The following is a 26,085-nucleotide window of genomic DNA, read 5'->3' on the forward strand; positions in this document are numbered from 1 at the left end:
CGGCGCTGCTCCCGGTGCCCGCTCCGGCTGGCGGGTCGCGGCCGCCCCGGCTTCAAGATGGCGCAGGCGATCTTCGAGGCGCTGGAAGGTAACGGGGCCGCCGCGCCGGGCCCAGTCGGGCCGCGCCGGGCCGACAGCGGGGATGCGTCTCTCCTCGCTCCCCGCGCCCGGCGTCGCCGCACCGCGCTGCCGCCGCGCGGGACGAGGGGCCGCGGCGGGGCCGCCTCGCGAGGCCTGGCCCGGCGCGGCGCGGGGGGCTCCCGGCAGCGCGGGGCCGCGCCCCGCTCCCCCTTCACTCCCCCCAAGGCGGCGGCGCGCACCGGCGCGGCCCCGGGGCAGGCGGGCGGCGCGAGCGGCCCCGCGCGGCGGGGGCGGGGCGGGACCGCAACGGGCATCCCCCGCCGGCAGCCCGGGGCTCGCCTCGCCGTCCCCGGTTCCCTGGGGCACCCGTGTCACCTCCCGTCCCCCGGCCCTGTGCCCCGCGGCACCCCTGCCACCCCCTCCCTGTGCGTGGAGGCATCCCCGCACTGCCCATCCCAGTGCCCTGTGCACCGGGCAGCCCCCGTTAGCCCGGTGCCCGGCGCCCCGGGGCACCCCATCGCCTGCCTGCCCCTGTGCCACGGGGCACCCCATCGCTTCCCTGCCCCTGTGCCCCCCACCCCGGGGCGCCCCATCGCCTCCCTGTGTCCGGCGCCCCATTGCCTCCCTGCGCCTGTGCTCCCCACCCTGGGGCACCCTATCGCCTTGCTGTGTCGGGCGCCCTGGGGCGCCCCATCGCCTCCCTGCCCCTGTGCCCCCCACCCCGGGGCACCCCATTGCCTCCCTGTGTCCAGCGCCCCATTGCCTCCCTGCGCCTGTGCCCCCCACCCTGGGGCACCCCATCGCCTCCCTGTGCCCAGCACCCCGGGACGCCCCATTGCCTCCCTGCCCCTGTGCCCCCCACCCCGGGGCACCCCATCGCCTCCCTGCCCCTGTGTCCAGCACGTTGGGGCACTCACATCACCCCCGTCTCTGTGCCCAGTAAACGGGGTCACCAATCCCAGGGCACCCCCATCACTCATGTACCCCTCGCCCTCCCATCACTCCCCATCCCTGTGTGTGCTGGGGCCCCCCCATCCTCCCCGCACCCCAGGGCTCACACTGCTGGTCCCACTGACTTTGATCCCCACCAGCCCTGCGGATGGGCCCTGGGTGGGTGCTGGCCCTGCATGTGTGTGTTAGTGCGGGGGGTCTGTGCTTTCCGGCACAGCCAGGGCAGTGCCCAGCTCCTGTCCGCTGTGCTGACGAACAGGTTGCGCTCGCATTCATCTCAATTTAGCATTGGGACACTGTGTGTGACAGGCAGGTGCCAGCCGAGGGGGACTCTTGGATGTGCTAAGCTGCGGCAGTCTGACACTGAGGTCAGGGTCAGCCCATTTGGAGAAAAACTATTTCACAAGGCATTTATTTCCTAAATTGGATTACACGCATATTTTCCTTTGCGTGGGGGGACACCACTAACTGAAAGGCCTTGCATTGGGATCGTCGCCCTGTGCTTTGCAAACAGCACCTGCGATCACAGCGTCAGGAAGAAAAGCAAAGAAGAAATGTTTCTCTTTATTTTGTCAGGTTACTTGGTGCGTTTGACAGCACTGTATAACCAGGTTCTTTATTTCGTCTTTGTGATCAGCTCCTCATTGTGTGAATTTACTCACAGAATTCAGGAGAGCAAAACATTTTAGCGAATTTAAGAAAAAAGTGTCTTTTTTTTTTATTTTTAAGCCCACAATAATTGGCAGCTTTTAGTAGCTGAGCTTGTTTGTTTTGTCTTGTTGATTTGATTACAAGTCAATGGTGACTTGGCATTCATGTGCGGTGCTGAGAGCAGCCGTGTCCTGAGAGCAGCCCTGTCCTCGCGGGTGCTGTGGGGCAGAGGTGCATCTTCACCCGTCACTAAAGCACCTGGTGCTCGTGTTGGCAGAAAAAAAGGCTCAATGCGTGAAATTCAGGGCGTGAGGGAAAAGTAGCACCTGGGAGAAATGTTTCCCTCTCTAAACTGAGAGAAATTCGAAAGGGGAAAAAAAAAGCACAAATCAGTAGTCTTGTACTTTTGTCCTGGCTTCCCCAAATTGCCTTGTTTTTGTCAGGATCTGGGGAAAGCGTGCTGCTGCCAGGAGAGAAGAGATGGCTTTTTTTTTTTAGGTTTCATGATTGTGAAGAGCATCCTGCAGACTGGTGCTGGCTGTAATCAGTGCAGGATTGATCCAAAGCTTTCTCGTGGAGTCCGTGGATGGCCGTGAACGGCATCCGTATAACCAAGTAACTCTGCCTGCTTGTCTTCATGGGTTACTAAACCTTGAACTTGGTGATTTCCCTCTGTGTTAAGTGTGGCATTGTGCATTTACCTTGTGAAACTGCAGGGACTCTGTGGGCATTTGCATGAATTGCCAAATGAATGAAGAGCAACATATTTCTGTTGTCATGGGCCACTTTTCTCTGGCAGAAAAAGGCTGAATGCAACACTGAGATGCTGCTGCTGCATCGCTGTTGCCTGTCTTCAGGTCTTGGCCTCTCCTCAAGCTTCTTCCTGCTAGCGGGATCAGGGCAATCATCTGGCTTTTTTACTTGGAAGATCTGGCTACGTGCCAGAAGGAAACCCAGTTGTCCAGTGCCAGGCACATTGAGACTGGCATTCTTGATGCAAGCTGTTCTTAATTATCCCCATAACATACTAAACCTGAATTTTTGATCCCCCTTTTTCTTTTGTGTCTTGCTAGCTTACTTCTGCTGAAGAATGGCTGCTCTGTTTCACTCCCTGGTTCGGATGTGCCAACAAGAGCCAGCAGTGCTGCCTTTGCAATTGACCGGGAGGTTATTTGTAGAAGAGGAGGTATATTTTAAAGCAGGGCTTCGGTCAATATGAGAAGATCACCCAGGACTGCTCCAGCGGCGTTCTGCTGGCAGGGCTGTCCTGCGGGTCTGGCTGCAGTTCTCTGCACGAGCAAAGGCTTGCAGAACTGGACCTGCAGCTTTGCTGTGCCTCTGTGTGATTTATGTGAAAGGGTTCCCATAGGCATGGTGATAATTTTATGGTAGTGTGTGAAGTAGTGTGATCTGCTGCTTTCCAGTAGCTGCTTGTGCCCTCCACTCCCCAACAGCTGGAGAACGGTGCTCTCCTCTCTCCCAAGGGCATGTGCAGTGTCTGCGACCTCTTCTTGGTGAAAGGTGATTGATGAAAAAGGTGTTCACGGAGTCTTAGTGTTACTTGCTTCACACTAGAGATGCAGGAGAAATAAGTATTTAGAGTGCCTTTAAAATGCATGGATTATATGCGTGCTCCCCATCGGGAAGGTAACGTCCCCGTTGTCCAGGAGAAATTTTAAAATGACGAGAGGAACTTGCAATGGGAAGATAAGGTGGTTGCTTCTGCTGCGCTGTTCCTTTATGCTGTGATCTGTTTTGGTGTTTCACTGTCCTTCCTGGTGCTGTTTGCTGAGTGAGCTCTCGTCAGGAACTGTCCTCACCTCACTGCTTGGAATTGATCAGACCGATAGATTTTACTGCGGTACATAATTCTGAGTTCAGAGATTCACAGTTTTGTTTTGCAAAGATCTTGAAGAAAAGTGAAAAGTAACCTAAGAACCACTCACCTTTCTTTTCTCCCTTCATCCACAAGGTATAACATACAACCCTGGCAGGCCGCTTGTTTTAATCATGGGTTCCTTGTCGTAAAGGAATGGTAGGAAAGAATTTTCTTCCATAACCAGATTGTTCTACGTGTCTTTACATCTGATTTCCAAAAAGAAAGAGTGTGTTGGGCTTACTCCGCCGGTGGCATGCTGCTGGCCACGTTGATGAACAGTCCCCATCCCCTGTATTTATCTGGAATATTTTAGAACATCTTAGCTGTAGTGAAAAATGTTTGTGCCTAAGCAAGTGAGCCGATTCTGACAACAAATCTGTCTGGGCGTGTGTGCTCTCGTGGAGTTCTGAGGAAAATGGAAATGAGAGAGAGCAACTGGCAGCTCTTGCATGAAAGGTGCCCAAAGAGGAGCAGGGCGCAGGGAGTGGAAGGAGCCATGGTCCAGCTCTCCTGCATGTCCCAGGACTGAGGTGGCAGCTGGTGGCCGAGTGGGTATCCCCCAAAGCATCTCTCCCAGGAGCCCACGTTTAATATTTCCTTCTTAAAGCTGTATCTAAATCCTCCTGCAGTTCATAGCCCTGTGTCTAATTAGTTCTGGGAATGCCGATCTTGAAAACAGGGAGGGATTTCTAATGCTGCTGCTGAGACAGAGTTGCTGCACACCAAAGATTTTTGTCTTTAGCGAGCTCAGCGACTTGTCTGTGCTGTATCATGCTGGGTCCCCAGGAAGATCCATGCAGGCTGCTACCCTGTCTGGCCCATGACATCCCGCTTCTTAGCTCTTTTCATACCCACTGTTTGTAAGCATCCTTCCTCTCTGCAGCAAATGCCTGAAACCCAAGTGCTCATTCGGCTTTCCTTTCCCTCCTTCCCTTTCTTCTCCTTGTATCAAAGGGGTGTGCGGAGACCAGTGGGAGTGTTGATTTAGTATGATAGTTAATGCTGTGGAGTAGAGGGGGATGAGAAGGTGAGAGTGGCTCTGTGGGAGAAGACAGGAGGAAACAGCAAGTGGCTTCCCTCCATGACTTGTGAGCGAGCTCCCAGCGCCTGAGCACTCCATGTTCGGGCCGTGCTCGATTTATCATCCCTGCTTGTGTCTCCTTTCAGGAATGGATAATCAGACGGTGCTGGCTGTGCAGTCCTTACTGGATGGTCAGGGAGGTGTGACGGATCCATCTGCTCAAAATGTCAACTCCTCCACAGCCATCCAGCCAATGGGTGAGTCCTGGTAGCACCAGGAGAGAGGGGCAGGGGCTGCAGGTTTCTTCCTACAGCGTACTCTCGTGACTGTCAGAACGGCTGTGGGTGTAGGGCGCTGCTACAAGTGTTGTGAGTCCCCGGCAGGACTAGGCAGAGCAGGAGGAAGGGGGCAAGGGCCCAAGTGAGTCGGTCATGGCAACAGAATGGACCACGCATTTACAATAAAGGCACGAAAGGAGGGAGCAGCCGCTCTCCCTGCCACTAGTGCTTGTTACTGTTCACATTTTTTATTTAATGAGTCATTCCTTATCCTCTGGGGATGTATGACTACTCCAGTCATTGAGTATCTTGACTGTGTAAATGAATACGGAAACGGGTGCTCAACCAGGACTCGCTGGGTGGGTACCGAGTTATCCCCTGGAGGAGTTACAGTCTGTGTCCCCAAAAACATTCTGCTTCAGGCTGTGAATCAGACAGGAGGTACAGCCTTGTGAGTCTGACTGGATCAAGTGCAAAATGGTGTGTGCTTGGGTGGTTTGCTAACATTGCAAATTTCATCTAGGACATGGTAACTGAGTTGTCTTCTTTCTGCTTCTAATGCCAAGCAGAGGTGCCAAAGACCAGCAGTCTTGTGGGGGGGGGTGGCTTTTGGACACAAGCTGCCATTGACTCTGTGCCCTGATCCAAGTTACTTCTCTTCCTTTGTGCAACCTGAGTAATAAAAGTCTGCCTCAGCCGGCATAATGCAGGTACTTTGGAAGAAGTTGTTCTGACTAAAAGCAGAGGGTGCTACAGGAGCTAAGGCTGTTCATGTCTTTGGGATGAGAAGACAGGCAACAGGATTCAGTTTGTCACAGGGAGACGGCGGGTTTCGTACATGGGAGCAGGGCTGAGATAGGCTCAATCGCATCAGTTGGCTTTAAGGGAGAGCTTGGGATTGGGGAGGATGGACAGTTTGGGCCTTGCAGCTGATCTCTCCTGATGATGATGTCCTTGAGGTGCTAAGATTCAAAAAGTGTCTGTTTTCCTACGGCTGTGGTTGTTAGGTGTAGCACTTGGGAATGCAGAAGAAAGCCTGCAGCAGTGATCTGGTCCTCTTAATTGCAGATGACGAAGACGTCTTCCTCTGTGGGAAGTGTAAGAAGCAGTTCAACTCACTGCCTGCCTTCATGACTCACAAGAGAGAGCAGTGCCAGGGAAATGCCCCTTCCCTCTCCACGGTCTCACTGGCCACCAATAGTGTATACACCCCCTCCATCACATCAGTGCAGCAGGGTCCGAGCGCCAGCCGGCAGGTACCGTGTTGCGGGCAGAGCCTCTACTGCTCTGTTGCTGTGGTTTTGGGAGTGGGGGGGACCTCTGGGCGATGCTTTTAGATCCAGTGATGCCTTGTGACTGACCGCTCTTCTGGGAAGCTTAGTTGTGGTCCTCTTGGCTTTTGACCTCAAGGTCAAAGCTGCCTGGTCCTCTGCAGTGAGGTGTCCTTCAGCACAAGTGTCTGGTAGCCCTTTTTTCAGGACAGGAGGGGTTTCCTATTGTGTCTGTGCTACAGCCAGACTCTGGTTCTACTGGAGATCCCCAGTGTCACAGCCTGACAGGCTGGCCACGTGCCTGGGTACACGCTGTGCGGGGCTCTGGGTGGAATGGCTCTTGCTATCCCCTGGGTCATGGTCTGGCTCGTGGGCAGAAGAGGAGGGCAATGTCTGGCAGCCTCATTCCTGCATCCCTCTTCTCAGTCTCCTGCAGATAAGCCCACATAATGTGGTGTGATGAACATTAAGGGAATATCCTCTCTGGAGTAACTCTCCTTCCCAATAGACTTCTCAGGAGTGACTCCCTTGTGCATGATGTGTGCTGTGCCTGCAATCGTGGTGATTTCTGAAGTGCTTTCAAACCAGCTGCTTTTTTCAAGTTATCTTAGTGCCAGCGGATGGTGCTGCCCAGGGCTGCAAACACAAGTTGTTTCCACCCGGAAAATGGGACAGCCTCCCTCCCCTCCTATAATCCAACTCCAGTCTGGAGAGATGAGCCTGATGTTCACCATCTGCAGCCAGAGCAGCTTCCCTCAGTTCTCCACATTCCCTGGCTGGGGGAAGCACCCAGGAAAGGCCTGAACTTGTCTGTGACCAATTTGTCCTGCAGATCTTGTTTAATAACCCCTGATCTGAATTGTAGCCAGTGGCTACTTTCCTGAGCCACTGTGATATTTTTTTACTTCCTTTTCTGAAGAACATTTCTGGAGCTGCCTTATTTTTATTCCTAGAAAGTACCATGGGCTCAGCAGGAAGCTGTAGATAATTACTGTGGCTCACCAGAGGCTGTGAAAGCAGACTCCGAGGTTCAGTAAAAAGCAGTGTCGTCGGGTTTTGTTTATTGTTTTGTCCTGTTGCTGGTCACCAATGCATCTTTTTTTTCCTTCAGCAAATTTCTACGTACATCACTGTTCCCCCATCACCTTTGATCCAGACCCTGGTGCAGGGGAACATCTTAGTCAGCGATGAGGTGCTGATGTCGGCCATGTCTGCTTTTACATCCTTGGACCAGCCCATGCCAACGGTGCAGCCCCCGGCTCAGGTAAGGGGCACATGTGGGCCTGGGGAGTCCCGCTGCGTGGGACCATGCTTGCACAGCAGGAGAGTCCTGTCGGTCGATCAGACTCTAGAGATCTGCTTCGATGCTGAATCCTGGGCACCTTCCCAGTATGACAGCCAGGCTCAGGAAGGAGTGGTGGATAAATGACAGGATAGCTCCAGGGCCTGCTTTCTCCTGGTGTCCTTGTTGCTGGATGCCCAAATCTTTGTAATGTGGTCTCTCCAGCTTTTTGTTGAGCCCCCATACAGTGGTTCGCTTCCAGAGCCCATGTTAGTTTGCTCCATGGATCCCTCTCCTCCTGGGATGGTTGTTTCAGGCTCTCCCCGGGGCTGGCCAGGCTGTATACACTCTCCATACTCTGAAAATGTTCTTTGTAACCAGAAGGATTAAAAGCTTTAAAAACAAAGCAAAAAATGCAGTGGGGCTTGAGCGCTTGGGTTTTGGAGGAGGCAATGTCTACTGGCAGGTCATGCCAACCCTCTGCAAACCAGCACAGTCTGGTCCAACCTGGCAGTTGGACAGCACTGCGTTCTGTCAAGCCACTGTCACTGTTCCCGCAGGTGCTGTTTTGAATTGGGATTGGGAATGCATGTGAGGGAGCAGCCCTTCCAATTCATGGCTGCTGCATTTTCAACATCTTGTCTGTCTGTCTCTCCCTGTTCTGGTTTTAGAGCAGCTTGAGTATGCACGCTGGGGCTGGCTACCTTTCGCAGCCCCCCCCGCCTCCTCCTCCCCCGCCACCACCCCCTCCTCAGCCTCCGCCGCCTCCCCCCCCGAGCATGGGGGCTCCGGGGCAGCCCAGCGCTGGCAGCAGCGGGGTTGTCGAAGTGTACAGTGCGCCTGCTCCTATGGCAGCAAACAGCACGGTGGAGATCCAGACGCTGGGAATGCAGCCCTATCCACCCATGGAGGTAAGGCCAGGGGCTGTCCGCAGGGGCTCTGTCTTCCTGGGCCTCTTCTAACAAGCAAGGCTGCTTGGGAGTTGCCTGGACTGGAAATGTGGAATTAGAGTCTGGGAAGATGTGTTAGGTTATTTGACAAAGATTATTTCCTCTGGGAGAAGGTACTGAACAGAAGGATGTTGGCAAGATGACAGGGGTTCTGGGGACAAGAGGAACGGTTAAGAGGGATGGAGTGTTGGCTGGCATGAGCTTAGGAGACCTGAATGTCTGCTGTGGTCAAGGGATACATGCAGTTGTTGGGAGTAAGAGGGAGCTGAGGTGCATGGCTCACCTCCCAGAGGGATGCAGAGCACCGCCCTGTGCACTGCAGGCTTAAGTGGAGAGGAAAATTCAGTCTAAATATCAATGAGCTTGACAAGGCAGCTTTTCTTAAAGAGAGGCACAGGCAGGGCTGGATTTACCGGTGGGTCAGCTGTTCGCAGCCTCCATGTTAGCATTGCCATTTACAACAGAAACTGTGTGACAGAGGTTTGTTGGCCTTATCTTTGTAGCTGGCATCTGATCTGGAAGTGCCAGTGGTCAGAAATGGATGGGGATGTTGGATACTTAGCGCTCCATGTTAATTTATCAGGGTGGGAAACAGAAACCCCAGACTGATACCTCTGTCTCTCTCTAAGCATCCTTTTCTAATACTGGTGCTGATGTAAACAACTGTGCTTTGCCACCTAGAGTTTTCTTGTGCTTTCCTTCCCTTTTGCAGTCCTGCCAGGGCAGACAGTAGGGCCAGGGGATCCCTGCCTTCAGGGGTGGTGTGAACCCACAGGGTCAGTGGTGATTGTTCTGGTAACCTGCTCCAGACGAGTGAGAAACTCTTCTAGGCATACGACATAGATGAAGGACTCAGTGGCTCCTTCAGAGCGTTTCTTTGCTGTTCTGTTCCTACTGTAAAAATCCTGGATACTTCGTGATGTTCAGCAGGAGAGTTTCACACTGTGCAGGGTGTTAGTTTTAGTTAGAGACACATTGTTGGACTGGTGAATCAGAAATTTGATCCAGTTTGGCAGGAGGCGGAAAACTCAGCCAGACTAATAGCCTGGTGTGGCAAGCTTTGCTGGAGATGGAGGGTAGGACACAGTATGACTCTGTAGCAAACCTGTTTCCTCTGATAAATTGCACTCTTGCAGGTACCGAGCCAGTGTGTGGAAAGTCCTGTGTACCCTTCTCCTCCTGTGTACAGCCCTGGGAAGCAGGGGTTCAAGTCCAAGAGCACCAGCACTCCCACATCTTTGACCAGCGGAGGAGGAGGCGGTGTGGTTGGTTTTGATTCCGCCTCTGCTGCCAAAAGTCGGCGCTGCAAAAATGAGAGCGGGCTGCAGGAAGGTAGGTGTCCTTACAGCATTTGCCCTGCACTAACCTGAAGGCCACTGTGCTTATCCTGTAGCAGACTGTCGAGCCCTGGGCTCTCCAGGCACAGTGGGGTGGCACTGGCTGTCCATGTAGCTCCAGAGGAGGACCACGATACCCTGCCCGAGGCTATCAAGAGCAGGTGAAAGTGTGGTCGTGCTTCTTGTCTGTCACCTCTGAATGCACATGAAGGACTTTCACTGTGCTACTGCATGGGCAAGCTTGTGCAGCTGCATGCTTATTGGATCACACCTGAAATGGGGAGATCCTGCATAGTAAAGTGTTAGAGCTTGGTCCATTTTAACCCAAGGAAGACTGCCTAGCCACAAGGCTGGTGGGCTAGATGTGGCCTGGCCCTAAAGACTGTCTTCTGAAGGGCCCAGCTGATCCGTCCCTGCCGTGTGTTTCAATGCACATGAAGAAAACATGCCTGTCCCCAGGTGAGGCAGGACAGGGGCATGCTCCATTACAGGTTGGAGGAGCGTCAGATCCTCCGCTAGCCGAGCCTGCCCGTTGCTGGTGTGATGCACGCACACCTAGCTGAGTGACAAGGGAGGTCCCAGGCGTGAGGTGGAGGAAAGCCACATGGCCTTCCTCCCCAGGAAGGTTGGGCCTGTGGAGTTGCAACCATACAGATGCTAGGCTTTAACATTATTTTCAGAGGTGTGAATGATCGTGCAGGCTGCAGCTCTCAGTCCAGAATTTCCTAGAACAGCCCACGGTTCTGCTGTTTTCCATTGATTTATACCCCATCATAATAGATAGAAGATGTGACTGACTGATCTTCTGGATGGGAGAAATATGCATGTGCTCTGGCTGACGTTGGTGAGTTCATAGGAGAGAGACAGAGCTGGGGCCCTTCCTCTCACTAATCCTGTGTCTTTTCCCAATGCCCAACGTGCCTTTAAAGTAGGTGCTTTGTAGCACAGCTGGAAGGGTCCCTGGAGCGGTTAATGCCTGAAAGGGATGCTCTGCCCCCTCCACTACTACTCTCCTCAGTAATTCTAGACTTAGCTCAGGCCACATTAAATATATGTTTGTGCCCATAACCGCTCCCCAGTCTGGCCAGGCAGAGACTGGCCTTTCATTAGCCCTGTATTCTTGGTCCTGAATAGACGTGTCTTGGGGTGAGGGCCCTGTGGTGCAGGGAGTACAGAGCTGTGCCGCATGATCTCATTCCTGTGTGCGCTCTTGTTCTTTCAGGCAAACCCAAGTCCCCCAAGCTGAAATGCACTTACTGCGACAAGGCCTTTACCAAGAACTTTGACCTGCAGCAGCACATCAGAAGGTAATGGTGCTGCTAGCCTGGGCACAGCAGAGCGGGGAGGCGGTGGACACAGCCTCTCTGAGGGAGCCTGTACAGTGCAGTAGACCTTGCGTTTGTCATGTCCCAGAATCTGTGCTGTGCTGGGAGGTGATCCTTCATCCCCCTTCCTCCAGGACACCTTCTCCCCAGTGGCTGGAGTGAAGGCTGCAACATGGATGTAATCTTCTTGCTGATTATGGGCTGGGACTGGAGACTTGTTTTGCTTGCTGATGAGACCTTGAAAGCTAAACCTGTTGTCACCTGATCGCTGGAGCAGCATCTCCACTGCTTGCCTCTGCCCTTTCCTCTACTCTCCCTGCCTAGCAAACTGCAGCCTTCGTGTTTGCTCGTGTTAGCAAACTGTAAGCCAAGCTCCCTGTCTTTATAGGGAGCTCTTGTAAGAGAACTTTTCTCTGTCAGGAGGCAGTTGAAATCTTCCCCCAGCGATTCTGCAGGACTCAGGACAGATGAGAAGGAACAAGTGGTGGTTTTGCTCCCCTTCCCGGCCTGGACTCCTCACATGATGTACTCCATGTGTTAGAGTCCGCTTTTTCTTCTGCAGCAGAAGGGCAGGGTAGAAAGTCCTTTCTGCTGTGAACAGGGGAGAACAAATTCAGGGAGATCAGGGGGCTGCAAGCTAGAAGAGACGTGTGCAGGGGAGGGACGGGTGACAGGGAAGAAAAGGGTGGTACCCATGAGAAAGTGATGGGGTCCCCAAGGTCTGTGTAGAAACCCTGACAGTGAATGTCCTGATGTTGCTGCAGAGCTCTTTTCCTCTCCCACTTCTTCCTTTGATCTCTTGTCATCCCCAGACCATGAGTGTTTTGTCTGTGCACCAGGCTTGTTTCCCCAGGCTTCTCACAATCCACTTACTCCAGTTAATCAGGTCTCAAAGCCCTTGTTTGGCTGGTCCAGGTGCTGATCTGCCAAGCAGAGTGCCTAGTGCAGTCCTGTGGCAGCCACTCCCCCACGGTCCATGCCTGGGGGCTGCCTCCTCTCTCTGCCAGCTGCTGATATGGTGCCTTCTGCCTTCAGTCACACAGGCGAGAAGCCCTTCCAGTGCATTGTGTGCGGCCGAGCCTTTGCCCAGAAGTCCAACGTGAAGAAGCACATGCAAACCCATAAAGTGTGGCCTCCAGGGCTGGGGTGCACTATATCCCGCAACTCCATCACAGTGCAGGTCATGGCCTTGAATCCCAACCAGCCAGAGGATGAGGAGAACACAGGTTTGCTGCCTGGGGATGACACATGCTAGGGGCAGAGCAGTGATGTGAGGTGTCTGCACGTCCCTGCACCTGCACATGGGGAGGGAGGGGAGACAGGAGCTGTGTGTGTTGTTTGCATTCCTCCCGTGGGGTTTAGCAGCACACACTAGAGAGGTGAGTCACATTTGCTCAACTTCAGCTGGCAGGTGCATCCTTGGGTACCCCCAGCCGCGGTGGATTCAGGTGCTGGTGGAGGCAGTGGCTCCAAACTCTGTGCCAGTATGTGCGTGGGGACAGAGCAAGGTGTCTTCCCCCTTCTTCCTCCCTGGCAGGTGCAGCTTGGGCAGTGCCACACTTGGCAGCTCTGGTCAAGTGGCCAGACAAGCCAGTGGTTTAGCATAGCCCAGTGCTCTGGCTTGTTTGCAATGTGCAAGTCACGCCTGGCCTGCATCTGGCCGCAGCAGCCAACTGAAAATACTTGAGGCAGAGAAGAGCTCCTTGCTGGCAGACTGTCTGGATACTCTTTCAGCTGGTGGCCTCAATCCCGGTGGGAGGGAACACTGTGACAATGTCATGTCTAGGACAAGGCCCCACTGGAGCTGCTCCATGCGGACATCATGGATTGTGTGCCACTGGCTGGGTCTTACCTTCTGTCTCCTGACAGAGATGGGAGTAAATCTGGCTCTGGTTCCCTGGTGGGGGGCCTGCCCTGCTGACTGCTCCACAGGGCACAATTAGGTCCCTGGAAAAAGAGAATGGGTCAAGGGGAGGAAGACGGAGTAGTCAGAGCCCTTGATAACCTGTAGACAAAACTACCTTGTTAGAGAGTGAGATTTGTCTGATCTAAAGAACCTGTCTTTGAAAGGAAGAGCCTGGCCCCAGAGCCAGGCCTAGTGTGTCTCGGCAGCATGGCACTTGCATAGCAGCTTTCAGAGCTGTCTCATGGCAGGCTGTGACTTTCTTTCTCCCTTTCTCCAGGTTTGAGTCAGCCCTCAAGGAACCCTGCAGAACTGCCCCAAGACATGAGCCCCTTGGATGAGAGCGAGGCAGGCAAACTGGAAGCCAAGCAGGTTGTCTTGATCGATAGCTCTTACCAGTGCCAGTTCTGCCCCAGCAAATTCAACACCTATTTCCAGCTCAAATCGCACATGACACAGCACAAGAACGAGCAGGTAGGGACAAAGGGTGCTCTGTGTCGGTGGGGAGATGGGGATGGGCTTCATACAGTGCACCGGCTCCCAGGGTCTGTCCTGAGCCTCTTGCTCTGTAAAGCTGCTAGCGCTTCACATGCAGCTTGGCTATCTGCATGTCTGGGTTGCAGCTGTGCAGTCTGGGTGGCTTTGCAAAGCTCCGCTGCCTCCACCCTGCTGAATGAGAAGTCAGCTGAACAGGTTTGGGTGGCTAGAGAAGAAGCAAAGAAGTGAAGTCCAAAGTTTTCAGTGTAGGTGGCAGCTTTTATGTCATGGGACAGTCACTGCTGGGGTGTTGTGGTCTCACCCACTCGAGTGCTTTCAGGCACTCACACCAACACCCCTTTCTCCCACCTTGCTTTCTTAGGGGAGTGCCCTGGCAATCTGCGTTTGCAGAATGTTCAATTCCCAGCAGGTTCTGCCATTGTCTTCACCTGGAGCTGTCAGCCACATTTTGATGCTGAGGTGCTCTGCACTGTTCTTTAAAGACCCTTTCTCTGAGGAAGGCAGCAGAGGAAGGGGATGTTTTACCACCACATTGTGTCCTGCTGCAATGTGGGGCAGGGTTTCACTGCTGTGCCCTGACTGGTTGCTGACGTTCCCATGGCGATGGGCATGGTGGGATGCTCTGGGAACTGCAGTGCTGCTTTGTTCATAACATCAGCTCAGCTGTTCTCCAGCACAGTGGGTCAAGGGGCAGTGCTCCCTTTCTGTAAATGACCCAGTGGCAACAGTTTCCAAAAAGGAAGGCCACTCTGTCTGTTGGCAGAGGATTTTCCTTGTATGCCGCTCCAGTCACTCTCTCTTTTTTGCCCAGGTGTACAAGTGTGTGGTGAAGACCTGCGCTCAGACCTTCCAGAAGCTGGAGTCCTTCCTCGAGCACATCAAGAGCCACCAGGAGGAGCTGAGTTATCGCTGCCACCTCTGTAGCAAGGACTTCCCCTCCCTCTACGAGCTGGGCGTCCACCAGTACTCCCACAGCCTGTTGCCCCAACACAGCCCCAAGAAGGATGTGGCCGTGTACAAGTACAGTAGCAATCGGTGCTCACAAGGCTTGTAGGAGTGAGTGGGTGCAGAGCGTGTTTGGCTGAGAGCGGCGGGGACATTAGAGGGAAGAGGGGGCCATGTGTTCAGCGGCCGCGGTTCTTTTAGGCACCGAGGTGGCAAATGGGGGGGCCTCTCCACCGGGCTGCTAGGGCGAAGTGCTTTGAATGCACGGAACGTTTCAGAAAGACAGTGAAAGGCTGGGATCAGTTACGTGGGAAGATCCCATCACTGCAAGTCCTCTTATCATTGGTCAAGAATGAGATGAGCACAGCTGAACCTGCACTGGGCTGGGCAAGAGACCCATGGAAGCCCCTTCCCAGCCTGTTCTCTGATCCTTAAACACCTGCAGCAAAGGGAGTGCGGGTTGTAGAAGCTGTGCTCAGGTAAAATGACTTATTTCTCCTATCCCTTTGCTGTGAAGGCGTCTATTACCTGGGAAAACCTTTCTATTAGTGTAGAGGGAAAGGGTGAGCAGTTCCATGAAGAGCTCTCTGGAGCTTTTGAAATGCCTGTAGAGACATACAGGAAGAGTAGGAAGCCCAGAGGATACTGAAGTCACCTGGGAGCTTCATGGAATAAACAATCTGCTACTTCTTGCATAGACCATAATTTCTAGTTATCCTTGCACCGTGGAGCTTCATGCCACAGCTTGCTAGTGGGAATCTTTGAGCTGAGAGCCCTGCTTATGTCTGAGGAGGTTTTAGTCAGATCTAAGGAAGAGGGGTTTCAGAGCAGATACACTGTGTGAGTGCCTATGTATTCATTGTCGATGGTGCATGTCCCCATTGCCCATGAACAGTCTGGTTTGGCAGAGGTCTCTGGCAGAAATACTGCCAGGATGTGTGGGAACAGTTGAGTTAGGTGGAGAGGACCCAGGTGGTTTCGGAGAGGTGGTGGCATGAGCCAAAGCTTTGTTAGATGCCGGGGACCCACAGGAGTGTGTTGCCTTGTGGTGCCCCAGCCATGGGTAACACTACTGCTGTGCTGTAACCCCACTCTCAGGTCCTTCACTGGGAGTTGCTGTCTTCGTGCAATAAAGATGGAAGGAGGTGTTTTAAGTAAGGTGAAGTTGTTACTTAGGGCTTGTCTCCATGAGGAAGCAATGTGGAACATGTGCTCGGGTCCCTGGGTGCTCCCATGGGTGTCTGTGTGGAGGACCACTAGCAATTTAAAGGCTTCTCCACCCAGTTTCCCAGCATCTCCCCGTTGTGAAGGATGCTAAGTGTGAGTGTGATCTGGCTATGTGGGTTGCTGAGGTTTCAGAGCACCTGGGTGCTGTTATTGTCTGTACCAAACCGACCCTGTCAAAAATCCACCTGGAAGATGACTCGTGAATGGGCTGGGCAGCGCTGCCTGGGGTCTGCCTGCGGTGTGGGGTTTGCTGGCGGTAGCCTCGTTCACAGGCTCTGTCCTTTCTCTCTGCATTCAGATGTGTGAAGTGTGTAAATAAGTACTCCACCCCGGAAGCCCTGGAGCACCATCTGCAGACAGCAACGCACAACTTTCCCTGCCCTCACTGCCAGAAGGTGGGTGGGTGACCGCTGCCTGAGCCGGTCCTGGACACGTAGCTAGGGCTCTGAGGGGGACGGGAACCCTCGGCTCCCTTTCCTCTCCCTTCCTACCTCAGTACCGACTGGCAGGCTCATGAGGTGCTTTTCAGAGAGACGGAGGTGATTGCACCACTGGCCTCCAGCTCTCTGGCCTCTCACGCAGAGCACATTCCTCCCTGCAGTGCTGGCTTTTCTCCCAGGTCCCGTTTGCAGAATAAGATTTGTCAGGGGAGCTCCCTTACTCCCACAACAGCACAGGACTCTGTGCTGCTGTCCTTATTTCTTAAAAGCAAATGTATCAGAAGGAGCGAGGCTGGTTTTGGGGAGTCTTAGAGTGGCAGCAGTGCCTTTGACCCATCGTGCCTACCTACCTATGGCTGCGAGGTTGGGCATGAAAAGCCGTAGGTCCTGGGGGAGCTCGTACACCTCCGTTGCTGTCCTCATCTCCTGTCGCAACAGAAGTCTCTGGGTTCCCCCTTGTTCCCCTCTTTTGGATGAGTGCTCTGTGTCCTTGGCAAAGAGAAACCCGTCTGAGTGATGTGACTGGGACTGGAACGATGCCCGGGTAGGTTCTGGCTGGAAATACTCTCTTCAGCACAGCCCCTGAGGGGGTTTGAGGGGCAGAATTTTGTGGGATTTGAATTCTAATAAATTATTTTTTGAAATCCAGACTAAAATTTGGACCCTTGCTCCTCTGTTTATAGCAAAGGAGATGAAAATCCTGCAGTGGGGGCAGGGACAATCTCAAAGGAGTGACCACTCTGTACTGAGGTAGCTCAGGAAGGGGAAACGCTCTTCTGCCATGGTTAGTAACCCATCTTTCTTTACCTGTCTTCTCTCCACTTCCCCCACCAGGTGACAGATGCCCTTCTGAGCCTGGGTGGGACTTTCAGCATGCAGCATAGGGGTTTGAAGTCCTGTTATCTGCAGCAGTGTTTTTTACTTCTGTTGTGTTCTTACTAATACTGTTTGTTTTCTGGAGATGTGAGAGCACAGTCCTGGGTAGAAGAACTTCTGGCTCTCCTGTGCTCCCCTCAGATGTGTGCTTGCAGCATCCTCATTAGGAATTCACTGAGCTTGGGTATTTCCGGTATCCCCATTAGCCAAAGGAACCATTCATACTGACTTTATAAAGACCATGAATGGGAGCCTTTGGTAACAGATGATCGGGAAGCACAAACTGAAGTTAACCCTGTGGGAAGGTAGTAAGTACTGGGGGTCCTTGCCCAATCTGTCCTACTGCTGGTTCCGGTGGGAGACTGGGCATCCTTCTGGGGTGCTGGTCCTCAGCAGTATGGTGGTACAAAATTTAGCAGCAAGGTTTCAGCTTATGTGTTTCTTAAGGATAAGAAGGTTTGGGGTTTTTTTTGTTTGTTTTTTTTTTTTTTAAAGCTCTATCTGTATTTTCCTTACGCAAACTAAAGGTTTCTTCAGTGCATCCTTTCCAAGAAGGCAGCCACCATGAGCTTCTTGTGCTTTCTATACAGGCCACACCTCCCATGCCTGTGCAGGCTCAGTGATGTCCCTCACGTGCTGCTGGCTCTTAGCCTTGGTTTTGTGTGTTAACAGGTGTTCCCCTGCGAGAGGTACCTGCGCCGCCACATCCCCACGCATGGCGGGGGCAGCAAGTTCAAGTGCCAGATCTGCAAGAAGTTCTTTCGCCGGGAGCACTACCTCAAGCTGCATGCCCACATCCATTCGGGTACGGGCTCCCCCACCACCACAGTGCTCACTACCTCTGATTACAGTCCTTGCTGCACTCTGTAATGTCCTGGCTGTTTTCCTGATAACCAGATTAACAGAGTTGACCGTATGAGTCATTTGTAATAACATGGGTTTTAGGAAATGTGTGGTTTTGGTTCAGCCTCCGGCCCAGTACAGCACCAGTTAGAAGTGGGGCACAGAAGTGGCTTCCCCACTGCCCATGGTTGCAGGAGCTAAGGAAGCTGGCCCTGGAGAGCAGGAGCAGTGCACAGCATGGATTGCGTCCACCCATTTACCCATCAGGCAGAGTAGGGAACCTTGGGGAAGTTTATAGAGAAGTAGAGAGTGGCACTGCTGCCAGAGTGAATCTTGTATGTGACTAGAGCAACCGCGTGTGACTGGACTCTCCCTGACTCTTGGTCTCTTTTTTTATCCAGGTGAAAAGCCCTTTAAGTGCTCCGTGTGTGATGCAGCTTTCAATCGGAAAGACAAACTCAAGCGACATATGCTGATCCATGAGCCTTTTAAGAAATACAAATGTCCCTTCTCGTACGTAGTGTGTCTCCATCATGGTGGGATGTCTTAATGGGGTTGGGATGAGGTTTGGGATGGAAGGAATGTCTTCTGCAAGTACCCTAGGGTACTGTAATCCACTGCTTCTTGGGGAGGCAGGAATTCTGTGTGCTGTTGAACTGGGAGCCCGGAAGTCCCAGTTCTTTGTCATTGACTTCCTGTGAGGCCACATCATTTCATCTCAGTTCATCAAGCCCTGTAAGATAATGCCTGCCTTCATGAGAGGCTTATGGGGGTTGCACCTGGGGAGCACTGGGGAAGAGCAGGAGTATTATTTGACCACAAAGCACAGGGTTGCCTGAATGATGGGCTCTCCCTGACTGCCATGTCTTGAAAAGCACTTGGCAACATAGAAGCTAATGTATGAGCCAGAGAAACCCAGGTTTATAAGGTGCATTCCCAAATCCATGGCACCGCCATGGGCCTTCTGAGATAGCCAAGGCTGACTGGCTTCTCCCTGCTCCAACCACCTTGTAGCTCCTTCCAAAGTATTTCTGTCTCCAGCTGGAATCTTGAACCTGCTCCTTTTAGGAGTGTTCATAGCGAGACACAGACCATGTGTAATCTAGCAGAAGCCATGTGTCCCTGTAGCAGCTTGTTTATTTCTTGCCCCTCTCCAGAAGGGCTGAAACAGTGGAGCTCCTGCTGACACTGCACCAAGAGACCCATCTGGGTGCTGTTAAGGAGAAGGGTTGTGGATCTCTTTATGGTCCAGGATCCTCAGCTGATTCATGCTGCTCACCAGCATTTATTGTTGTTACAGAAGCCACACGGGCTGCAATAAAGAGTTCAACAGGCCTGACAAGCTGAAGGCTCACATACTGTCCCATTCGGGTAAGTGCAGTTCTGCCCATGCTGCCAGTGGTTGGGAATGAAGTGGCTGGGATTCGCTGTGGTGCTGCAGGAGCGTGTTACAGAAGGAGTAAGCCTGAGAAACAAGAGGTAGCAAGCTGTGAAAGTGCTTCTGCTTTATACCCCCAGAAGCATAGGCTCTTCCTTAGAGGTGCTTTCCCTGCAGTGTCCCTCCACCCACCGCTCAGGTAACACAGCTCCTGTGTAGTTTCCTGTGGGAGAATTTTCCACCGCGTGTGGTACGGTGTTTCCCAGTTATAGGCCTAAATTCTTAATATAATCTGTCAGCTTTAGGTATTTTTTTATCTCTGTTGCTGCAGGCCTGTTTAAGTGAGCTTGCATTTACAGCTGTGTCTAAGCTTTGGTCTGTTTTCTAGGGCAATATAATCCTGTAGGCAGGGCCTGCTGGCAAGATGCAGAAGCAGAGCTGGATTACTCATTGTGTTTGCTATCAAATGAATATCCAGAGTGCTCTGTCCAGTCCTCCTCAATACCATCTCATGTTCAAAAGGAGATCTCTTGGGATTTGATTCCCTTCTCTCTGTGCTCCAAAAATGAGGCTTCCACTCCTAATAAAGACAAATAATTTATTCCCATGCCCTAGGGAATGTTCTGACTTTTGTCTCTTGGGGTAAAACTGGAAGTCTTTTCTCATGCCTGTCATGTCCAAAGCCCTGCAGAGTGCGATCAGATGGGACTGTGTTGACAGTGCAATGGATGGTTTGTTTCAGACTGTACATTCCCATACTTGGGAAGAAAAAAAAAAAAGTGAAAATTTTTACCAAATATGCTTGAAAAAAATCAGAGTTTAAGATTGGTTTGCATTTTCATCACAATTACCTGACATTTTTTTTCTGGTGATATTTTAATCCTCTTATTTGAGGCAAGAACTAGTGTTTCAGCCCTTTGTAAACACAGACATTCAAGGTGTAGCCACTCACTCTTCTGATTGCAAATTTGCCTGGCACAATGTCTCCTCCCTTTTATCAGGGAACATCTCCTTGGAAGAGGAGATGAAGCTGTCATGCACTCCCTCGGTGCGGTGCAAATTTTCCTGAAGATCTGCATTAGGATGCAGGGTCTCTAACTGAGCTCTCTCTCCTCTGATGCTCTGTGCAGGGATGAAGATCCACAAGTGCCAATACTGTAACAAGTCCTTCAGCCGACGAGCCCACATGATAGAACATCAGCGCTCGCACACTGGTAACTACAAATACCGCTGCCCCACCTGCAGCAAAGGCTTCACGCGCCACAAGTACATGAAGGACCACAAGTGCCGGCTGGGCTCACCCAAGGACAAAGACCTGCAGCTGAGGAAGCCTCAGAAGAAGCGGGTGACGCGGGGGCGCAAGGCGGGCCTTTCCCTCCCCAACCAGCTGGGCCTGGCAGAGCTGAAGGACAGTGCCGCTGGGGAAAGCCCCCCTGAAGGTGGCCCTAACAAAGAACCGTTCCAGGAGTCGGACGCAGTCCTGTCCATCGTGGTTGGTGGGTCGGGAGCTGCTGACTCGGACCTTGTTGTTCCTGGGCAGCCCAACAGCATCGCGTCCAATTTGGCCCTGGCAGAGCTGCAGACTGCCTCGGACGGCCCCTGCACCATGCTGGCTGTCCCCGTTTACATCCAAACAACGGAGTGATAGTGCATAGAGCCACTGTGTGGCTGAGGGCTGCTGCTGGGGCTGTCAGACTCGGTGCTGAAACTTATCCCAGTGAAAAAGACCAAAGCTCTTGTGGGGAGGTAGATGGATATGGGAGAGAATGGCTTTCATGTCCACTTGTTCTTCCCATCCTTGGGCAGACGACTGCTTGGAAGCCACCAACGGCTACAAGGCACTGAAGAAAATGGCTCCATTATTTCTTGTCCCTCTGCATCACTGGTCAGCCTAGGGCAAGAAAGACTAAGATCCCTGAATCAGGGTAAGAAGAAGGAGCATGCAAACTTGCCACAAACAGAGCTGCTGAAATCAGGTGGCTTTGCAAATCACAGCCTGTCCCATCTGTGGTTTTTCTGGCCTAAAAACTGTATTGCCCAGTATTTGGGTGGCCTTTCCGAGAGCAAACAATTGATCCTTCCTAGTGGAAGCAAGTTCATCCTGAGATCCTTTGGGAACACTGTTCAGAAATACCCTGGTAGACTTATCTCCGGTATCTTTCTTCTCTCTGTCTCTATCAGTAGAAAGATCACCTTGTCTGTACTACATGTGTTATAAACACCGTGGACCTCATGTGCCGTGTGGAGTCGGTGGGTGGGAGCACGTGTGTGTGTTGGCTCTTCTCTCTGGTTGGTGTTCCCTTCACAGTGTTTGTTCTTTTCACGGTTTTTCTCCATATCCAAGGATCTCCAAGTGCCTTAGACATCAATGAGTCAATCCTTGTGACAGTTAAACGTGACACCTTCTGTGTACAGCGAGGAAGAGTAAGGCCTGGGTGAAGTGACCTGTCCAGGGTCACACAGGAAACCTGCAGTGCATCCACGAGCCAGTTTTCTAGTATCAGCTCTGGACTAGGTGCTGTAGGGTACTTCTGTGTGCGTCTCCGTCAGCTGCTTCCCAGCCTGTGCATTCCCTTAGCTCAGTTCTATGGGCCAGTTGCTAGTGCTTTCAGAGGGTCACTGACAGGTGGGCAGTTGGTGTGGCTAGGTTGCAAGAAAGTCTGGTGTGACTGGGACAATTTCTGTTGTCCGCTTGGCTTGTCCTCTCTGGTTTCCCAAGTAGAAGTCCCAAAGCCAGCATGGGAGCACCAAACCCAGGAACTGAAAATTACTATTGTGCAATGCTGGTAAAGGAGGTTGCTCTACTCTCCCCTGCTTTCTTCCTGATCCATGTATAAGCCAGCTGAGCTGAGCTTTCCCTGGTAAATTTGTGTGATGAGATGCTAAGTTGTCTGTAGATGCAAAATGCTGCATTTCCAGCCTGTTTCTCTGGGGGTGGTGCAGAGCAGAGCGTGGGTTCAGTCAGTCCTGTGTGCCGAAACTCTGGCTGCGGAGTCCCCTGCCTTCCCGTCTGGGAAACAGTGGGTGTTTCTGGCCGCTGCAGCAGTCAGCCCAGCATTGCTGGTCTCACCGGCCTGACCCTGATGCCTGCCTGCAACCTGCCTGAGCTCCAGCCCATCACTTGACCTCAAGGTGCTCTTCCTGTCTCCTTGCAGTGTATTTTGCTCAAATCTTAAAAATAGCAGCTTGCAGAGACAGCATGCTGGTGCCATGCCCATCGTGGTATCTGCTCCTGGCAGCATGTGCTCCCAGACTGCACCCAAATCTAACGATGAGTTACGTTGTCACCCCTGGAAGACTGTCCCATGGTCCCTGTCAGGATGGGTCCTGCCACCAGTTCGCTTTGCTCGCTCACTTTCCTAACTCGCTTTTTGCCCATTTCACTTTTTTGTGATGCTCCTGTACCTCCTGCCATTGGCGGGCGTTAGGAAGTGGAGCACAGGGTTTGCAGGGGGAGGCTGGGAAAAGGGGGGTTGTTCAGGCTTTAGAAGAGGTTAAGGAGAGGTCTTGCTGCTGCCTGCAGCTGCCTAACAGGCAGGGGTTGAGAAGGTGGAGCCAGAATCTTCAGAGGTGCACAGGGATGGGGGGAGAGTCAACGAGGACATGTTGGAACATGGCGACTTCTGACTCGATACAAAGAAAAGAAATTTCTAACAAGAGGGTGGTCAAAGGAAGGAGGCCGCAGAGAGGCCGTGAGATCTCAGTACCCGACAAAGCTCCAGATTCAACAGAGCACCCTGCTCTGACTGGACGTGCTTGGGAGGAGATGGCGGGGCTGGAGGCCTCCAGATGGCCCTTCCTACTGACGTCTTTCTGTGCTTCTGTGAAATGTCTTGTCTGCTTTGAAGGACAGAGTTTATTTGCCCACAGTGTTTGTTTTAAATACTTAGCTTTCACAGGAGGGGAACAGTATCAGGAAACAGCTTGCTAAATATACTTTCCCTATTTTCCTCCCCTCTGCACACGCACTGTACGGTGTCATTATGTGGTCTCTGGTGCTTGCTGCAGCGCTGCAGTCGGGTCTATTTTGAGACGATGATAGGTGGGTGCAGCACTCCTTCAGCTTGGAGGCACCGTCTGGAGGCCTGGCCCTTCCTTTCTGGCCCCTGCTTTCCACCAGCCTGTCTAAACGAGGTGCTGGAAGCTGGCTTCCTCTGGCTCCGCTGAGTGTAATTCAAAGGGTGGAAGCAGAGCCACAAAACAGGCTCGTATGTGACTGTGGGACGTGGGGGCTGAAAGACGCCATGCTGTTTGCTTGATATGCGTTTGCACATGTGATAGTGTTGAACCGAAAAAAGTTTTAACAGGTTTTATCTTGAGCATAATGACTGTCCTCTTAGAGTAAACCTCAGAGCGATTATGTGTTAGGTAACGTAACAGAGGTCCCTGATCAGAAGAGAGGCCAGGTTGGCTGGTTGTGCAGCTCTTGCCTTTAGAAGCTCTGTGGATCCAAGTCCTACTTGCGTCTGATGGATGCGGCAGCCCCAGGGAGACTGGCAGAGGAAAGGATGGGCGACTGCCTGCAAGTGTGGTGGCCCCTGTCCCCCGCACAGCTGGGCTGGCTGGGCTGGCTGCACAGGAGCAACAGCAGCAGGTCCTGGCAGCCCCTGTAGAGCTGGGTAGCTGCTCTTGGAGCCTCACTGCCCTTTCTGGAAAGGAAAAAAAAATGCAGTTATTTAAAACAACAACAAAAAACCCCCCCTCTCTGTAGCCATACTGCCTGCAGATTAAATTTTGCCATGGAAGAAAATGTCATGGGAAAGAGAATTTAATTAGAAGACTAAATGCTATTACCAAGACATTGTGAGTTATGTGCAGTCCTCAGGACTATTCAGTACGTGGGGACCAGTTGTGCACGGAAGGTGCCTCATCGCAGCAGGCCATGAACTTCAGAAACTCTTCTATTTCCTGCTGGCCAAAAGGGAAGAATCCTACCTAGAATTTTACCCCATTTCTGTTTCTCTAGCGGGGGCCTGCCCACTGCTCAGCTGCAGTGTGGGCCGAGGCGGATCTAAGCTGCTCAGGGCACCGACCTTTTTTCCCAGCACCTTTCCACAGGACTGGTTCCATCCTGCATCCTGGCTACAACCGTTTTCCTTACAAAACCACTGTCAGAAGCATCTTGGCATTTTCTGGAAATTCCTGGGAGTACCCCAGGGCCAGAGCCATCCCCTGGGAGAACTGGAGCCGATACTGGATCAGAACAAAGGTCTGTGGTGCTCAGCCTCCGCTTCTGACAGCAGATGCTTGTGTGAGAGTAAGAAAAGGGCAGCTAAAAGCTCTGCCTCCCCTTGTACTTTTCCAGCCTCCAATGTTGTCAGCTGGGGAGGGGGCTTTCCTGTCCTGGGAGTGGTTTCTATAAACCTCCGTGGATTTTTCTTGTGTACTTTTTTGTGTTTCTTCCGTATCTGCCATTACAATGTTAACAAGGTAGAACGAGGCAGGATCCATTACACAGCTTTGTTGCTGAACTCCCACCTTGTACCTAAGGAGGCTGCCTTTAATTATATGAGCCGGTGCAGTGCCTTTTCCCACTTAGTGAGGGCAAGAAAAGGCTCTCTTGCCCAATAAGTGGTTGTTTGGTTCATTTTCCCTCTTTGCCATTCGGCGTGTATATCCTGGCCTATTTTACAGAGCACTAACTAGTCCAACCCTGCTCAAAAGCAATGATTAATTTTCTTGGATGATTTCCAATGGTAAACACTACTATTGTCCGAGTCTGTTATTAATTAATTTGTTTTCACACCACCACTGTGAGTGGAGAGGGGGGTGTTTATTACTTTTACAGATGATAGGGGCCACGCACAAAGAAAAGTCAAAAGTATCCAGTAAGGTTGGTACCAGGCTAAGGCACTTAAGACTTGATTTCTTCGTTGGACTTTGGACTCTCTACATGGGCACTGTGGTCATATAGCATGGAATGATGTCCATACTGCCTGCACAAACCACAATGTGTGACTCAAGTGTCCAGGAAATAAGGAGCTCACAACTAGTCACCACCAATTAAGCAACCACAACTCTGGATTTAAATACTTGATTTTGTAAAGTTGGCAAGTTGAGGAAGTTTAGAAAAAGACATTTCACCCCATGTTATCTCAACACCTTAGTGGGCTGTGCACACGCGGCAGAGTTTGAGGGATATGTCAAGGGTCGTGACCAACAGCACCCTGCCGTCCCTTGCCGCGTGGACTAGCACTAGAGGAGGTGGCTTGCCAGGACTGGCACCCAGACCCGCTCGCGGCAGGGACAGGCAGCTCGCTCCCGGCTTTGGCGGCGTGATGGCTGGCGGGCAGCCTCGCACATTCACTTCTTCAACCGTGGCCCCGTGTGCCCTGCTCATTCCAAGCCGCCTGCTCGAGCCTCATTCCAGCCCTCGGTAGTGGTTTCAGCTCCACCTTCCTCATCTATTCACGCTCCTTCCGCGTGTCCCCGCCAGCGCAGGCCCCCGTGGGCCGGGATCCCGCCCAGGGAAGGCCCGCGGGGAAGGCAGAGGTGGCGGCCTCCCCCCCGCCCGCCTCCTCCCGGTCTTTCCCGGGGCCCGGCAGGCCGCGGCCCAGGGCGGCGCCTCCTCCCGCCCCCAGGAGGCCGCTGAGGCGCGGCGGGGGGCGGTCCTGCCGCGGGGCCGCTGCCCGAGCGCCCGCGCCCGGCCCTGTCCTCCTCAGCTTCCTCCTTCGCACCGCTCGGGCCGGAGGGAGCCCGGCCGCGGCGCTGAAGGCCGGGCCAGACCCGCCATGGCGCCGACTCCTCCTTCCGCCCGAGCCACCGCCCCGGCGACGTCACCGGGCCCTTGACGTCAGCGCGCCCCATGACGCCGCTTCCAGCTTCCGCTCGGGAGACGGCGCCTCCCCGCCCTTCCCGTCGTGCCCCGCGCCTCGCTCCGGCCGCGACTACATCTCCCAGCAGCCCTCGCGGGCGACCGCCGCCTGCCGGCGCGGCGCGGCGCCGCGGG

General features: G+C 53.0%; 1 protein-coding gene across 2 annotated transcripts; it reads left to right on the forward strand.

Annotated features, from left to right (window-relative positions):
- Window positions 1–57: 57 nt before the first annotated feature.
- ZNF341 (zinc finger protein 341) lies at window positions 58–21,258 on the forward strand. 2 transcript variants are annotated; one of them, XM_059827237.1, is made up of 15 exons: window positions 58–88; window positions 4,730–4,840; window positions 5,930–6,117; window positions 7,244–7,396; window positions 8,086–8,325; window positions 9,501–9,702; window positions 10,924–11,008; window positions 12,062–12,252; window positions 13,210–13,403; window positions 14,239–14,447; window positions 15,898–15,994; window positions 17,588–17,720; window positions 18,160–18,271; window positions 19,059–19,129; window positions 20,267–21,258. In XM_059827237.1, the coding sequence occupies exons 1-15, from the start codon at window positions 58–60 to the stop codon at window positions 20,779–20,781; spliced, it is 2,532 nt and encodes an 843-aa protein (XP_059683220.1). In that variant the 3' UTR covers window positions 20,782–21,258. The 2 variants fall into 2 exon arrangements, with proteins under 2 accessions (XP_059683220.1, XP_059683221.1); XM_059827238.1 differs by having other exon boundaries at window positions 9,501–9,681.
- The last annotated feature ends 4,827 nt before the right edge of the window (window positions 21,259–26,085 follow it).

The sequence above is a fragment of the Gavia stellata genome, chromosome 20 (genome assembly GCF_030936135.1).
Source record: "Gavia stellata isolate bGavSte3 chromosome 20, bGavSte3.hap2, whole genome shotgun sequence".
NCBI lineage: Eukaryota > Metazoa > Chordata > Aves > Gaviiformes > Gaviidae > Gavia > Gavia stellata.

Bases quoted from the DNA above. Each gene is read 5' to 3' on its own strand.
- ZNF341 (XM_059827237.1), top strand. From the start codon at position 58: ATGGCGCAGGCGATCTTCGAGGCGCTGGAAG. The intron at 6,118-7,243 runs GTACCGTGTTGC...TTTTTCCTTCAG, and splicing joins GTCCGAGCGCCAGCCGGCAG to CAAATTTCTACGTACATCAC. The intron at 19,130-20,266 runs GTAAGTGCAGTT...TGCTCTGTGCAG, and splicing joins TCACATACTGTCCCATTCGG to GGATGAAGATCCACAAGTGC.